The sequence below is a fragment of the Trachemys scripta genome, chromosome 9 (assembly GCF_013100865.1).
Source record: "Trachemys scripta elegans isolate TJP31775 chromosome 9, CAS_Tse_1.0, whole genome shotgun sequence".
Taxonomy (NCBI): domain Eukaryota; kingdom Metazoa; phylum Chordata; order Testudines; family Emydidae; genus Trachemys; species Trachemys scripta.
This window is the reverse complement of record NC_048306.1, coordinates 1048619-1064294: the sequence shown is the minus strand read 5'-3', so window position 1 is coordinate 1064294 and position 15676 is coordinate 1048619. Positions and strand designations below refer to the sequence as shown.

General features: G+C 54.9%; 1 protein-coding gene across 9 annotated transcripts in view; it reads left to right on the top strand.

Annotated features, from left to right (window-relative positions):
- Positions 1-15676, top strand: part of DLG3 (discs large MAGUK scaffold protein 3) — a 171881-nt gene that overhangs the window by 103848 nt on the left and 52357 nt on the right. For 7 of the 9 annotated variants that reach the window (XM_034782715.1, XM_034782714.1, XM_034782713.1 and 4 more), the window contains 2 exons: positions 9231-9387; positions 12408-12510. In XM_034782715.1, coding sequence (XP_034638606.1) covers positions 9231-9387; positions 12408-12510 — 260 coding nt within the window. Of the gene's footprint in view, positions 1-5842; positions 5964-9230; positions 9388-12407; positions 12511-15483; positions 15578-15676 lie in introns of those variants that run through there. The other 2 variants (XM_034782719.1, XM_034782721.1) reach the window with 2 other exon arrangements.

The following is a 15676-nucleotide window of genomic DNA, read 5'->3' as shown; positions in this document are numbered from 1 at the left end:
GGCAGGGTTAGGACCGGCTCGGGGCAAGGGTGGGGGTGAGGGCGGGGTTAGGACCGGCTCGGGGCAAGGGTGGGGGTGAGGGCGGGGTTAGGACCGGCTCAGGGTGGGGATGGGGGCGATGGCAGGGTTAGGACCGGCTCAGGGCAAGGGTGGGGGTGAGGGCGGGGTTAGGACCGGCTCGGGGCAAGGGTGGGGGTGACAGCAGGGTTAGGACCGGCTCGGGGTGGGGGTCGGGGCGATGGCGGGGTTAGGAGTGGCTCGGGGTGGGGGTTGGGGCGATGGCGGGGTTAGGAGTGGCTCGGGGTGGGGATGGGGGCGATGGCGGGGTTAGGAGTGGCTCGGGGTGGGGGCGACGGCGGGGTTAGGACCGACTCGGGCTGGGGGTTGGGGTGATGGCGGGGTTAGGACCGGCTCGGGGTAGGGGTTGCCCAGCCTTGGAGCACGCTATTGGGTCCCAAATATAAATAATAAAGGACTGTAAATTGTCCTCACATGTCCACTTCGTCTCACAACCTGACGCTGTTGCACTGTGGCAGCAGCATCACATGATGACGTGCTGGTCTCACAGCATCCGTGGATGGAGTGCTCCGTGTGGTGTGAAAGGCGATGCGAGGGCACACTGGGGTTGGACTGATGTGCGAGGGGAGGGTTGTGTTTCCTTGGCAATGGGAGATGTGCACACGCGGTGTGGATACAGCAGCCGATTAGCTGTTTCAGCAGGGAATGGCCGAGCTCCTATGCGGAGTATCAGTGATTTGCATTGCATTCGCTCCTGAGACCCCCCAACGCTTGGGGCCCCTTTGCAGCCCTGTGCTGTCGCTGGGCCCTGTCACTCGGGTCCTGATGGCTGGGCTCTGTCCCTGCTTTAATTTCTCTCCCTGAACAGGAGCTCCTGCATGTCCAGGGCAATGTGGAGTTCAAATGAAGTCAAGCAGTTAAGTGCCTCCATCTTGCCCTGAACGTGCACGTGTGTCCCCGTACCCAAGGTCTGCAGCATCCCGGCTCCAGCTCCCCTGGGAGCCGTAACATGGGGGCTATGACTGGAGGCTGTAGTGTATCATTCATGTTGGGCCCATCACTGACGGGCCTTTCTGTGTCAGACGCACATTCATGGGGACAGACGTGGGTAAAGCAAAGCAGCCCCTCCCCTCCCCTCCCCTCCCCTTCCTCCCTCCAGACCCTTAAGCATAGACTAGGCGTGAAGAAGCAATAACTGGGCTGTTATTTGTGGTGCAGTGCCAGTGACTGGCCACTAGAGGATGCTGCTGCACGCTGCAAAAGACACTGCCCAGGGCCATCGAGGCACAGACCCAGGGAGGCTGGCAGGAGCCGCGTCTAACGGCCGGTGCCGGCTGCTGCTGGATTCTCCAGGCTTTGATTTGTCGTGTGGTGGGCTCTGCCTAAGCGCGCGGCCTTCCTCGGCTACGCCAGCTTCACTCTGCGTCTCAGTGAGCTGCCTCCAGCGCTTGCGTTCTCCGTAGCCAGCCCTGCGCTCACCGCCCATGGCAGACAGTGCCCACGTCGTGCCCCTGCTCTGGCTTCCCTCCTGCCCACCCCTCGCCCACTCGGGCTGGTAATGGAAACCTATGAACTCGTTAGGCCGGGGGGCGGGGGAATTGTTCGCTGGAGAAGTTCTATCTGGGTAGACACCAAACAGCAACTCATCCTCATGTACCATGTGCAGCAAAACCACCGTGACGCACGCAGGGCCCTGAGCGGGAGCCAGCGCAGTCTCCACGTGCGTTTTACTGCTGCGTGACCAGCAGTCACCTCTAGCCCGGAGGGCAGCTGGGGTCTTTCTTTCTGATGTCACAAGAGCTCTGGTAGCCGGCTGCTCCGCTGAGTCAGCCCTGAGCCCATCCCTGCCTGGGGCGGCACTGCGGGGAGTGGTGTTGATTCAGGAGGAGCCATTGTTCCTACCGTTAGCACGGACCCCAGTGCCCACCATGCTGCTAGAGGGTGCTGTACTGCTGAAGGCAGTTGGGGGGGTTTGGGGGGGTTTTGGCGGGTGGGGTGGGGTAAGGCATAAAATCAAAGTCCTGGCCTTTCTGTAGTCATTAAAGACCCCACTGCATTTTGTTTGATACGAGGGTTGGGGCATTAATGCGGCAGTGTGCTATTCACTAACTGCATCCTACTCCCATATGAGCGTAAGAGAAGAGAAGGGTGTGAATCATCACTGAGATCTGTTGGGTGGGATAAGAGACTTAGTTCTTTGGGCTTTATCCTATTCTTCCTATCTATCTCTCCAGGTTCTTATAGTGTGCCCTTTGATGGGATCTTGTCCTGTCTTTCTCTGAATCATCTGGGGCTGGTCACTGTTGGAGACAGGATACTGGGCTGATTGGAGCATTGGGCTGATGCAGAATACCTGTGCCTGTGCTCTTGTGTTTTCCTTCTGTTTCGCATTGGAGACGACAAAAGGAGAGCTGGACGAAGCCCAGGAGATCACCTTTGTATAGGCACAGCTCTCAGCTCTTGGCCAAGTCGTTCGCCTAGTTACAAACTAACCCCTCCAGTCCCCCGTGCTGCCAGCCACGTGACGTTTCCGTAGGACTTGGCTGAGATCGCTCTGTGGCCGTGCCTTTGTGGGGACGAAGCGTTTACATTAGGCAGCTGCCATCCATTACTCCAAGCAGACACTTCAGATGTGGCTTCCAAAGCCAAGAGGGAAAGGGAGCAACTGAGAGGAAATGCACCCAGACCCGCATCCACGGAGTGGTTCAAACACAGCTAGGGAAGCAGGGTTAAAGGTGCTGCCCTGATCTGGCCAGTCAGTGGGGATGGGGCCACACCATGTCAGAACTCTGCTAGCCTCATCTAGTTGAGTCCTGTCTAGTCTGAGGTGTGGTTAAACACTGGCTGCCCAGACCATGTTAGAAACCTTTTTGGGTGGACCTGTGCTAAACCAGATTAAAATCTGGTTCCTTTCCTTGAGTCCTAGCCTGATATAGACAGTCCAGAGACAGAGGACACGTGAGTCCAGCCATGCAGGGCTAGCACAAGGCAGGGTATTTGGGGCCAATCCTGATTTGAACAAAAGGGGCCATGATTTTGGTGCTGTCTCATTCCAGCCCCACGTGGGTGAGTCACTCCGTGCAGAAGAGGCCATGGCTGTGCCAAGCGCTGAGACGCTAACAACGAAGTGTTCTTCCCAGAAGTTGTGCAGTAGTAAGAGACACTCCATGGTCTGCAGCCTCCCCAGTCCCCTGAGCCCAGGGCAAGTGGGGCCGGACTTGGAATTTCACATCATAGGCCTGCCATAGGCTCACCATCCAACCACCTTGTGGCATGCCCGGCATTCCAGCAGCTCTTCCTCGGGATTTCAGTGGCCTGGCATGGTGAATACTTGGCCTCTGGCCAGGCCCCAGGATAGTTCCACCCCTTCTGGGTATCAATGTCCCAAACAAATAATGTCCAACAAAATAAGAGTAATCAACAGAACATCTTTCGGTACATCTGGACTCCTCTTCTGTCTCCCTCTTCTTCCAGAGGAGCAGCTCCCAGGGCTTCTCCCTTGAGTCCCTCGGCAAACCCCCAACACCAGACAAAACAAGTACTCAGCAACGTCTACCTGTGTCAGGCTGGAGCCTTTAGCCCATCTTAGGCTCGCCTGTTCCCCACTCTTCTGCAGAACATCAGCCCACAGGGTGACCCCCTGGAGCTCTGCTCCTTTGTCAAGGTTCAGCACAGGTGTTCTCTCCAGCCCTGCGGCTTTGCCATGGTTCCCTCTCTGCTTGACTCCTGCCAGAGCAGGGACTCCAGCCCACCTCTGCCCTGGGTCTCCTCCCCACTGCTCTGAACACCTTCCTCTGGACTGCGCCCTAGTCTGACACATCTCCAGCTGGAACACACTCGGCTAATAGAGCTCTCTATTAACCCCTTCTTACCACGATGGGGTTTATACTCCCCCTCACACTGCCCCCTCCCCTCAACCTCCTCTCCGCAGTCATACCCTTCCTGCCGCAAAGCCATTCAGCCACACTGGGTGAGGCCCAGGCCTGCCTCTCTCTGAATGGGGCAGTCTGGGCCTGGACTAGCCCGTCTACCTCCTGGGGCAGGGACTGTTTCTATGTCTGCCCCCCCCCCCCCGTGAGGGTTACTCGTCTCCATAGCGACCCTGTCTGTTAGTCGGGGTGTGGAAGCACTGTCGGGGGAGAGGCCTTACCTCAGGAGAGGTCAGCCTCCCTTCAGGAGTATGATGCAGCCTGCGGGAAGGAGGAGAGAGCATCTGAGCTCCTAACACCCCAATTCAAAGCCATTAACACAGGCTCTTTGCAGTCAGCGCTGGTGCTTTTGCCTGGTTTCCAGCCCTGCAGCCTCACCCAGTGGGGAAGTGTGGCAGGGGGCCATTCCTGGCCCACAGGGAAGGCTAGGGAGGACACTGACTGAACTGAATGGACAGCTGAGCAAATGCTGGCTGGGGCATGGCCAGAAAAACAAAGGTCCTGCCCAGCACTCAGGGCGCTCTTGGTCTCAGACTGCCGTGTGAGACACTGCCAGGGACAAGGCCTCTGCACGGGCACTTCAGTCCCTTGTTACCAGACAAACCCAGTGTTCAGAGTGGAAGCTAGAGAGAGAGAAATCAGCCAAAGCCTCAGGACCTGGGTGTCTGGGTGTCTGAACTCTGTGCCTGCAGGATTTACTCAGGGCCGGCCCTTGTTCATGATAACCTGCTTACCACTGGCACAGCACTTTCCATGTTCTCTGCCCAACTTCCCATCCCCACCGTCAGCTGGCTCCACCGCCGCCCCCACTCCACTCGCCAGCCGTGCATCCGGCTGCTCCGCTGCCCTGTACTGACAAGCGCCCCCACATTCCACTCTCTGAATTTCCAGTGCAAACTTAGCCTGGCAAGAGCAGCACCCCCATCTTCCTCCAGAGCCCCACCATCTGCCCCCAACTCCCCAGATTAGGCCAGGAGAGCGGGAGGGGGACTGAGGTGGATTGTTTAGGATGGGGATTGGGGAGAGAGGCGTGTTGGGGTGGCAATTTAGACTAAGGGGTTTTGGGCTCACCACATGAGGGTAATGTTCTCTTTTGACAGACGTTCAGAGGGTCTGAATACAATCACCTTAATCTGATGGGTTCTTTTAATGCAGGGTTCTTGCACTGGTGATGGGGTGTGAGGGCTCCCTCACGGAGGGAGCACTGAGCTCTTGTGCACACAGCTATGTGCTAGGGCAGCAGATAGAATGGTGGTCTCTGCTCTCCTGATCTGCCTGGACAGGCAGCAGCCAGTCCTCCTGTCAGTGTCAGCTGACCGTGCGAGCACTGCTCTAGGTGAACAGTCAGAGGCTGTTGGTACAGCAGATGGTTGACATGAAACAGGTGTTTTTGCCTGTATCAGTGAGCAGTGTACTGGCCCTTTGCACTCTGGTACTGCATGCTGATTTGGCCCCAACTGCATAGGGTTTGATTGGCGGTTTGATGCCATTGCACTTCTGTATTCTAGGGGAAGGTGCTGCTGAGGGGCTTAGGGTCAGTGCTGGTGGGAGAGGTTAACACGGGCCAGGATGTGTTATTGGACAATATTCCAAGTATACAAAGTAAACTTGCCAGCTTAGCCTTTGTTCCGCACCTTGGCTTGGATGATACTGGCTTTGCCTGTGAGGGCAAGAATGGGTTAAGTCCGTAAGGTCTAAGCAGAATGAAGTAAGTGCTGAAGTCTGTGTCCTCTCAATAGCTGAGTGCGGGTGAAGAAGACGCGTGTCCTGCAGCAGCCCCAGGAGAGAGAAGGCAGAGATAAACAGAGCAGGGGGTTGAGAGCTGAGAGCATTCAGAACATTCCTGTTCCTCGCATGCTCAGTTGGGGAGCAAGAACCAGGCAGGGAAACCACAGGCAGAGCGCGCAGCACACCAATGTTCACTGTTAACGTCTCGTCATCCATGTCCTATGGGGGACCCCCATCTGTCTCTCCCTCCCGGCAGCAGCCAGGCCACAGGAAGAAATGGGACCAAAGGTACTGTTCTGTAATACCACTTAGTCTGAGCTGATGCAGGGAAGGGGAGTGGGACCATTGTCCAGGCAGCGAGGAGCGTCTGGGAGAGGTTTCCGGGCACAGGGTGCAGTGCCTGGCTGGGGTGATACCGGAACTGACCGAAAAGTCCTAGCTGATCTATGCCTGGCATTTCTGCTTGTGCCAAGCTTTGGTATAACCTAGGAGTTAACGATGCTTATCCTGGAAGGCAGACAGGAGTGTGTGCAGCCCCGGTTAACATCAGCTGGATGTAACGCAGACACAGAACTGGAGTTAGGGGGTTGTGTTGGGGGAACGCTAGCCCTCAGTGTCTGTGGTTTTGAGCAGTGGTGGGCGGAGGTTTGTACTGAAGTTTACTCCACTGAAACAACGCCTCCCTGCAGTGGGACAGGGGGTCTGTCTATCAGCAAGACTGCAGGGCACTGGGACTTACAGACTCCAGCTTCTGTAAGCAGAAGACTAAACACTCCAGGTTGGACACAGTGGTTTAGATGCCGCAGCCAAACAAACTGCTCTCCCTGCTGTCTGAGAATTCCCAGGGTCACAGAGAACCAGGCCAGCTGTGAGCCCATGGGCGCCAGCCTGGCCCCCTTCCCTGCAGCATCCTTTCTCTGCAGAAATGCCACAGTGCTTTAAGGGCTGCTGCCCTTGAGCCACAGAGATGGCAGCTTTCGGGGCAGGAGGGGGCAGCCTATGAAGTGAGGTCCAGAGGTCCCATCCAGTCCATCTCCTAGGAGCCAGGGCAGGATTGTTCTCTATTGAACATTTACTAGCATAGTGTCGTGAGCGGTTGGACCCCCACCCCTTCCCCTGGAGACAGTTCCATAGCTGGCTCTTGTTCCCCGTCAGGGCTTGGCTTGAGACTCTGCCTTCCTTTTTCCTTAATTCCATCACATTCCTCCTAGTGCCAGCCCCCACACCCCAGTCCCTGTCCCGCCCACACCATGGGGCCTATGCGGGCCTGGGGCGAGAGGCTGCAGCCCAGGCCTAAGCCCTTCTTACACATCCTACTCTTCCTTCTTTCTTTCCTTCGCTTGCTCTCCCTCTCGTCTTACTAGCTACTTCCCGTAACTGTCTCCAAGGGACATTCACCCCAGTATGGGGAGGCGGTGGACTGGGCTCCCTCCCAGTGTCCCTCGCTGTAAATCCTGCTGCCAGGATGTGTATGTCAGTGAAGGGGGAGAAATCTCCCTCACACCTCATGGTAGTGGAGCCTGTGTGTGTCCCGTGGGGCTCATGGAAAAGGCCCCCTTGCAGCCTGGCAGCATATTGCCCAGGGTGTAGCTTTTCTGGAGCTCCATTGTAGCGCCCAGAGTCGAAGTCCTTCCCTGTCCCAGCTCTTTTCCTCTGTGCGCAGAGGGGCCTGTTCAGTCCCCTGAATCAGAATCTGAACCCTTCCTGCACAACCAAACTTGACTTAGGGCATGAACAGGGTTCCACTCTCCCTGTCTGGCCTGGGCTGCTCTTTGCATGGCCTCAGGGTGGTTAAATCCCGTATGTTTTACTTCTCTGAGTAGTGTCCTGCACAGGGATTACTGCCACTTTAACATGTTCCTCCACAGCAGATGCTCTGGCTTCATTCTTAGCACATGTCCTGGGTATTTCCATCATCTTCCTGGGTAACTTTAGAGATAAAGTGTTGTTAAACTCTCTGATGGATCTCAGCGTTTTGGTATAAATTTGTTCCACTTAATTGCTTAGTATTTTCCTGAGGCATTTGCTTCTAAGGCACTTAAATGTCTGTCTCCCTGTACCTTTGGTGAATTTCCAGCTTTCACATCCGTATGTTAAGACAGAAATAACATTTGGGCTCCAGATTTGTAATTTGTATACATTAGATTTTCAATCACCAAATCTTGTTTAAGCTAGTAAATCAGCATTTCTCAAACTGGGGGTCTTGACCCAAAAGGGGGTCACAAGCCTTTTGTAGGGGGGTCACGGTATTGCCATCCTTACTTCTGTGCTGCCTTCAGAGCTGGGCGGCCAGAGAGTGGCGACTATTGGCCGGGTGACCAGCTCTGAAGGCAGCACTGTCGCCAGCAGCAGCACAGAAGTAATGGTGGCATGGTATGGAGGAAGGGGGTCATCAGAGCCTGAAATATTTTCAAAGGGGGTTCCAGTAGAAAGAGTTTGAGAATCCTTGTGGTAAATGCAGCTGCTGCCTTGCCAATTTGTGACATTATTGCTTTCTGGACATTCCCATTAGCTTGCATGTTAATACCAAGGTACGTGAATTGACTCACTTCTTTCTTCCTTTGCCTTCCAAAGGAATGCTTGAGTTGGTAATTGCTGGGGTTCTTGTTCAGTTTGTTTTTTTCATAATTAACTATTAATCCCATCTGTTTTGTGATGCTGGACAGTCTAGTTGAACTATCCCTTAGAAGGACGATGTCATCAACCAAATCTAGATCTTCTAGTGTATTGCTGCTGAGCCAGGCATTACCTGTGTTGGATTTGTCCTTAAGGAAGTCAATGGCAAAGCCAAACAGGAGAGATGACAGAACACATCCATGCTTGACACCAGTGTCTGTGTTAAACCATTGACTCACATCTGCATTTATTTCACCTGGGCGACCTGCACCTTGATATAAAGCCTTGATAAAGTTAATTATTTGTGTTAGCGTTCAGTAGCACTTCAAGATGTTCCAGAGTGAGTCGCGATGGAAATGATTTTGTAAAATCCATGACGGTGCCAAGGAGTGGGTTTTGCCAGTCCGTGCTCTTTGCTTATTCCCAGGGTGAAAGTCTGGCTGGCATAAAACTGCCTCCCAGTTCGCTGCCAGGCAGCCTTAGCCTGGTGGCATGTTGCCCAGGCTGCAGCTTTTCTGGAGCCCCATTGTAGTGCCCAGAGTCAGTCCTTCCCTTCCCTTCCCCAGCTCCTTTCCTCTGTGTACAGAGGCCTGTTCAGCCGGCTGCTGAGCTCCAAACGCCTCCAGCCCTTGGCCCAGATCCTGTGACTGACGGGAGCCCTAGGCTCCAGCCTGTTGGATGGTGCAACTCCCAGCACCTGCTCTGTGATTTGCCAGCCTCCTCATTGCTGGCTGATGAGTCGCAAGAGGCTGAGCTTGGGTGCAGGGGAGACTTCAGCCCTGCCAGATTCCAGGTGCGTCAGGAAGCTCTCGCCCTGCTGCGCTCAGTGGCTTTCCTTCTTTCTGCACAGCTGGAAGCACCAGATCCCAGGGCACTGCAGTTGACTTTGTTGGCAGTTGTGGCCTCCTTTCTCTAAATGTCTGATGTCTGTTCACATAGAGAGCCCCGGAAAATCATCCTGCACAAAGGCTCCACTGGACTGGGCTTCAACATCGTCGGGGGAGAGGATGGAGAGGGGATCTTCGTCTCCTTCATCTTGGCTGGCGGCCCTGCCGACCTCAGTGGGGAGCTGCGGAGAGGAGACCGCATCTTGTCGGTGAGTCCTGTCACTGCTGCCGAGAGAGGCCTTGACCGGCTGCAGGGCTCGTGTGCCGGGAGCTGCTCTCGCTGTTATACTGCATTATGTCTAGCAGTCTGCCTCTTCGATCTGCCTGTCTCCCCTACCTCGGGCATTTACAGAGCGCCTGTCCCTGGCCTCTAGCAGTTCATTTGATCTCCTTGTGTTTTGCATCCCTAGTTATAATTCTCAGCAGTGCAGACACAAATCCATCTGATTCTGACCCTTTCCACAGCAAAATGAGGCTGGCCGGGCAAAGCTGGGAGAGCGAAGCTTGGATACCAGGCCCCATGATTGAACCCCAGCGGCTGAGTCCGGACAGCAATGTATGCAGTCCTGCTGGAGTTCCAGTCACAGACACATGTGTTTTCATTCCTCAGCTCTCCGTGTGCATGGGGAGCTTTGCAGTATGAAAACTGAGCAGTCTGGCCAACAAAACCCAGATTCCCTCCCTCAAAGAGTGAGGAGCCCCAAGGTGCAGATGGGGGCAGTAGCACTGTGTGCTCAGGGTAGCTGTGTGTGGATGCTGCCTAGAAACCATCCTTTCAGCCACACACCAGAGAGATTTTTTAGGGGGGTTCTGAGCTTGGCCTGGCCTGGCAGGTACATTCCATCTCTCAGTTTGGCCCCTGCCACTGGGGTGAGTGTATTGAGTGTATTGATTCCATGCAGATGAGGCCAGAGCAGATCTGGGGGGCTGGATTTTCCTCCTTTCCCTGGGGTTTTGAAGATCCCCACCAATTTATGCCCTTACCTCACAGGGACCAACCCACAGATGTGACTCCCAAAACTGAGCAGCAGAGAACGCTGTAGAGCAAGGTTCAAATTCCCCATCCTCAGCCTGACCCTGCTGTTCCTAGCACCACTGTCCAAGCTTTTGCCAGCCCAGGGAGGGAGAGGCTGAGGCTAGGAATTACAGCTGAGCCCTGGGGCAGAAACGCAGATTGCCACAATGCTTGGGAGGGGAATGATTCTCTCCGGGTGTGTCTCCACAGCAAGCGAAGATGTAATCGTAGAGCAGGGAGGCATACCCACGCGCGCTTCCATCTAGCTAGTGCAGGTGCGGTGACATGGGCCAGCAACCGGAGTCTAAGCCCCTGGGAACCTAGGTGTGTATTCAGCTCACCCATGGGACCATGTCTACGCTTTGAGAGACCTCGGTTCGAACACAGAGCAGGTCTCAAGGGAGTTTGGAATGAAATCTCCAAGATGCCTTTGTTCCCATCATAAAACAACAGTACTTGGCGTAACTGGCCTGGGCTGAAATCGCAGGTCGGGACTGCAGAGGCGTGGCTAGAAGTCCAGGATGGGACTAGCTGGAGGTGCCTTGGCAGACCAGTGAGAAGGAAGCTTGCACAGTCCTTGCCTCCACTAGCCCTAGCTGCTGGAGTTCTGCATTGCTAGGGAAGACATCAGTCCCCTGAAACCCAGGCATGCCAGATTCCGAGGCATTTACTCTAATGGGGTTCAGCTGGGAGCTGGACTTTGAGCTGAAAAGATCCCCAGATGCAGCTGAGAGTTTGGCCCTGAGCGAGCTAGTGGGAGGGCACTGTCTGGGGAGGAATGCCCTGATGTCTCCTCCTGGACAGCGCATGGGGTGGGGCGGGGGTTCTCAATCATCTGGGTGAAGGAGGACACTAGGGTGATCCGTGAGACTCTGTGATAGTATCTAGAGCCGTTTTGGACAGGAGAGAGAGAGAGAGAGAGAGAGTGTGTGTGTGTGTGTGTGTGTGTGTGTTATTTGTAATGGTTTCCTGTTTGGCTGCTGAAATGGGTGTGTATTGTTCCTATCGGCTGTTGCTCTTACTCAGCCTGTAGTTTGGAGTGCTAGTCCTTGTCTACACAGGACAGTGTTTCCGTATGTGCTAAGGTGTGAATTCAAACTGGTCTAGTTATACTGGTATACTCCACCCTCCCCATGTGGACACACTACACAGGTATAAGAGTAACTTTTTACATATAGCTTATGATGCTTGAGAAGGGGTTTAAGAAAGCCACTCTTATACTGGAGTACGTGCCCACACAGGAGGACTGTATAACTAGATCAGTGTAACCAGTAAATCTTTTCCCTGTAGATAAGGCCTTAGTGATGGGAAAACCCCTTTCTCTCTAATGCATGTGAATTTGTTACTGGTAGGTTGTAGATATTGGCCTGACCTCCATGGGAGAAACTGTCCCTCCCCTTCAGCCAACTGAAATGCATTTTGCATCCACACACAGAAATATTTCAGTCCATTGCTGGGGGTGTAGCAGTCACTGCAAGTTAACCCAGAATTTGTAGAGGTGACCACCAACTGAGTTTCAATCGCTGCAGTTTCAATCAATCCAGAACATCTCGCTGGCACAGACAGAGGAATGTCAATGCTGACAACTGTCACCTTTACCTTCAGAGCTGTCAGCTCCCTCACAGGTTTCTTTCAGTTCACCAGCAGGCAGTCCAGGGGAAAACGGGTGCATTCGCAGGACGACTCCCTCCCTCAAAGAGTGAGGAGTCCTAAGGTGCAAACAGGGGCAGTAGCACTGTGTGCTCAGCACTGTGTGGATATAGAACCCCGAATGGGGGAAGTGAGCACCTTCCCCGGGCTGTATAGGGGGTGAGTGAAGCCATCTTCCCTCTGCACTATTCTCAACCAGCAATCTACTTGTGGTAGCCAAACTGCAACTTGCAGAGAGAGAGAGAGTTGTGCAGGTGTATCGCCTTGGCTAGGACTGGAGTCTGGGGTCAAGATATAAATGGGGGGTTTCTAGTGGTGTTGCAGAGGGATCAGAGAAGGAACTTGGTCACTGATCAACAGTTGGATTGCTTGCTTAGTATATCTCAGGGGGACGTTAGCTAAGGGGATTATTTCTGGAAAGGGGCTTCTGAGCAGAATGTATGGAGCAGACTTGAGAGGGAGAGAAGCCGGTCTCAGCTGGTGAGCTGAGGACAGTTCAAGGCATTGTGGCTCTCAGCTGCCCTGTCAATAACTAATTGGATTCCCTCATTTGTGTTTGGTCAGGTAAATGGTGCAAATCTACGGAATGCAACTCACGAGCAGGCGGCAGCAGCTCTGAAACGGGCAGGGCAGACAGTGACCATCATCGCTCAGTACAGACCTGAAGGTAGGAAATTGCTGAGAGTGCCGACGCCCACTTTAAGGCCTGGCTGTGGGGCCCCCTCCCTTATACACTAGTCCCAGCCAATCAAATCAGGAGCCCCAGCTCCAAGGTGATCCTTAGTCTTTGGCTTTTCACTGTGGCTCTGTCGCCCTGGCTATTAGATGTGGGGCTGGAGTGCTAAGTCTAAAGGCTCTTCAGCTGAAATTGCTCCCCACTCGATGGATGCTGCCCAGTGCTGTGTCATTGGCCTACCTCTAGCAGGAAACATATGTTCCTCCTTTGCACAGATATTCCAGCAGCCTCTCCTTTTTTGTCCATATATGGAATTGGAAGCACTGGCAGCTACGCCTAGTGGTGACTTCTGCAGATGTTCCTGGCTCTCGAGTAGGCTGTGAAGTTTATGTTTCTCCATGTTCTAGAGGTCAGACCTAGCCTGTGTATAGAGACCAGGACACACGGTGTCCCTGACATGCTGGTTTTCTTGCCATCAGATCTGGCTGATGATATGGTTCAGCTGAGGTCACAAGGTCGTTCGGGTTTGCAGTCCCCATCATCCTCTAGTCAGAGGTGGAGAACCAGTCTCCATTCTGAGTGCAATTGGAGAATGTCCACTACTGATGGATGAGAATGGTGCTTTTATTGCTCCTGTCCCCCTTGGTGCCTCCTCTCCTCTCGGTGCACTCCTCACTCCTGCCCCCTTTTGGCATGCCCACCACCCCTGCCCGCCTGTCCCCCACCCCTCTCAGCGCCCCTGCCCCTCTTGGTGTGCCATCCACTCCCAAGTTGTTGCTTTGAGGTGTCAGATCCTGGTGTAAATCCCTCATATCAAGACCGGCCACTCCTCCAAAACTGCCTGTAAGCCCAACTCTGAATCAGGGTGGATGGCCTAGAACGATGAGCCCTCCTACCTATACTGCCCACGGGGATTCAGCAGCCATCGGGTGCCATCTTAGATTATACTGAAGATGTTGGGCTAGCCTCTTCTTAAGGTAGCCTCAGAGGACAATGACATGCCAGTGGTCCTAGGCCAGACAAGGACACTCGCTTCATGTATCGTTCCTGATTCCCTCAGCCTTAAGATTGGTAGCAGGTTCACAGATTATTTAGTGTGCAGGGAACTTCCAAATGTGTGGAAATGTGGGAAAGAGACTCAACTGCTTTACCATCCCTTGTTATATCTGGCACAGTGGAGTCCTGGGGAAGTAGTCAGGTGTTTGAGTGAGATTCAGGTGTTTAATAGAGCAAGTAGATTAGCCCTTGGCAGTGTCTTCTCTCCAGGTCAGCATGGCTCACTGGCCTGAAATACTGGTGTTTAATAACTTGTTATATCTGGGAGCCCTCATCCTGCCTAGGGTAATCCAGAGTCCCTGCAAATTAGCAGGACTTCATGTGTTCAGAAAATCTATTGGAGCAGCCCCTGCCAGGTGAAGCAAGGGGTCATGGAGTAGACTAGGGCTGAAATTGGAGCCAGAGGAGAAATTCTGAATCACTCTCATTTACAGCCAATCTAAAATCCTAGAGTCCCAGCAGGCCATTCTGAGTATGTCTACATTGCAGCTGGGCGCGATCCATCCATCCTAGTTAGACAGACTCAGGGTATTGGGGCTGAAGCTAGTGTGCTAAAAATAGCAGCACGGACGTTGCAGTTTGGGCTCCCAATCTCATCCGACTGCTTAGGCTTGAGAGCCAAGCTGCAGGCCAAGCAGCAATGTCCACACTGCCCTTTTGAGCACGCTGTCTAGCTAAAGCTTCACTCGTCGGAGTTTGTCTCATTCCCAGCTGTAAACTTTTCTTCCAGGGGCAGCAGCCTGTTCAGTGTGGAGGGGAAGGTTCTACACAAAACAGACATTCCCGTGTCGTTTCTCATTTAATAACTTAGTTTTGCTCCAAGTCACTAGACAACTCTATATTTAACTAACACCTAAAGTGACTTTCACTAACTGTACCCACTCACAGTGGGGTTTCTTATCAGCTCCCTGCAGACTGGTCATCTCTGCAGCTCCACTGTCAAGGCTGCTCACTCTGGCTTTGTAGTTTTATTCCCAAGATGGCCCTGTTCCCCAATCAGCAACAACACAGCTTTGAGTAGTTCATCCTTTGTGTAACTTTGCTGAAGTTGAATTACACTCAGGATGAATTTGGCCCAGATACAAGGCAGCTCCTTAAAAGGAAATGGTGCATCTTGCATGAAGGGCCCAGGACTGTGTCTGTAATCAGCGGAAAGTCCCTTTCCTCCAGTGGAAAGATTAGCAAGTCCCCATCATGCTGGAACCAAACTTTCCTGCTTCTTCCGCCGGTTGTGTTACTGGACTCGCCGCACCCTCGCCCGCGACAAGCTTCCACTCCCGCTCAGATGGGGAGTTTTTACTCCCTGGGGTGATGTCTGAGTCCCTCGGATCCCCGCTCCCAGGCAGGGCCAGTCGCTTGCCCCCCGAAAGCCCTGCGTGCGAAAACGGCCCCTCGCTTGGGTCTGGTCCTTAGCCCCGGGAATGAACGCGCGGCGGCCCGGCCCCAGCCGGTGTGGACGGCAGCGCCGTGCACCGATGTAGTTAGTGCGGTGCCAGTCTGCGTGTGAACGACCGGCTCCGTAACCACCGTCCTTCTCCCGCCTGCGCACAGCGGCCGGGCGCTCGGGAACGCCCGCGGGCCGGCCTGGGGGGAGCCGCTCGGCGAGTCCCGGGGGGCGGGGCGGGGCCTGCATGGCGGCGCTGCAACCGCCTCCCCAACCGCCGCCGGCCCGGGGGGCGGGGCCGGCGCGTGGAGGATCCGCCCGGCGCGCTGCGGGGGGAGGGGAGCGACCAGGCCGGCGAGACGCCTCGCGCCGCCCGTGCTATGGGCGGGGCGTCGTATGTAAAGGATCATGTCGGTGATAGGCCGAGCGCGGGGGCGGGGCGGGGCTGAGGTAGTGAGCGGATGCTGATTGGAGCGAGACTGGCCTGGGGGCGGAGCCGCCGCCGCAGCCTCCCGCCCGTGCGGCTTTGTGTGCGGGGCCGGGACTCGGACTCGGAGCCGGGCTGCTCCGGCGCGCGCTGCCATGGGGCGAGGGGCCGCCTGGGATCCGGTCTGCTAGGTGAGCTGGGGCCGGCCCGCCCCTCCCCCCGGGCCCCCCCCCCTGGGAGGCCCGGGCCTTCCCCCCCCCCGCCCCCCCCCCCCCCGGGGGGTCCCCCCG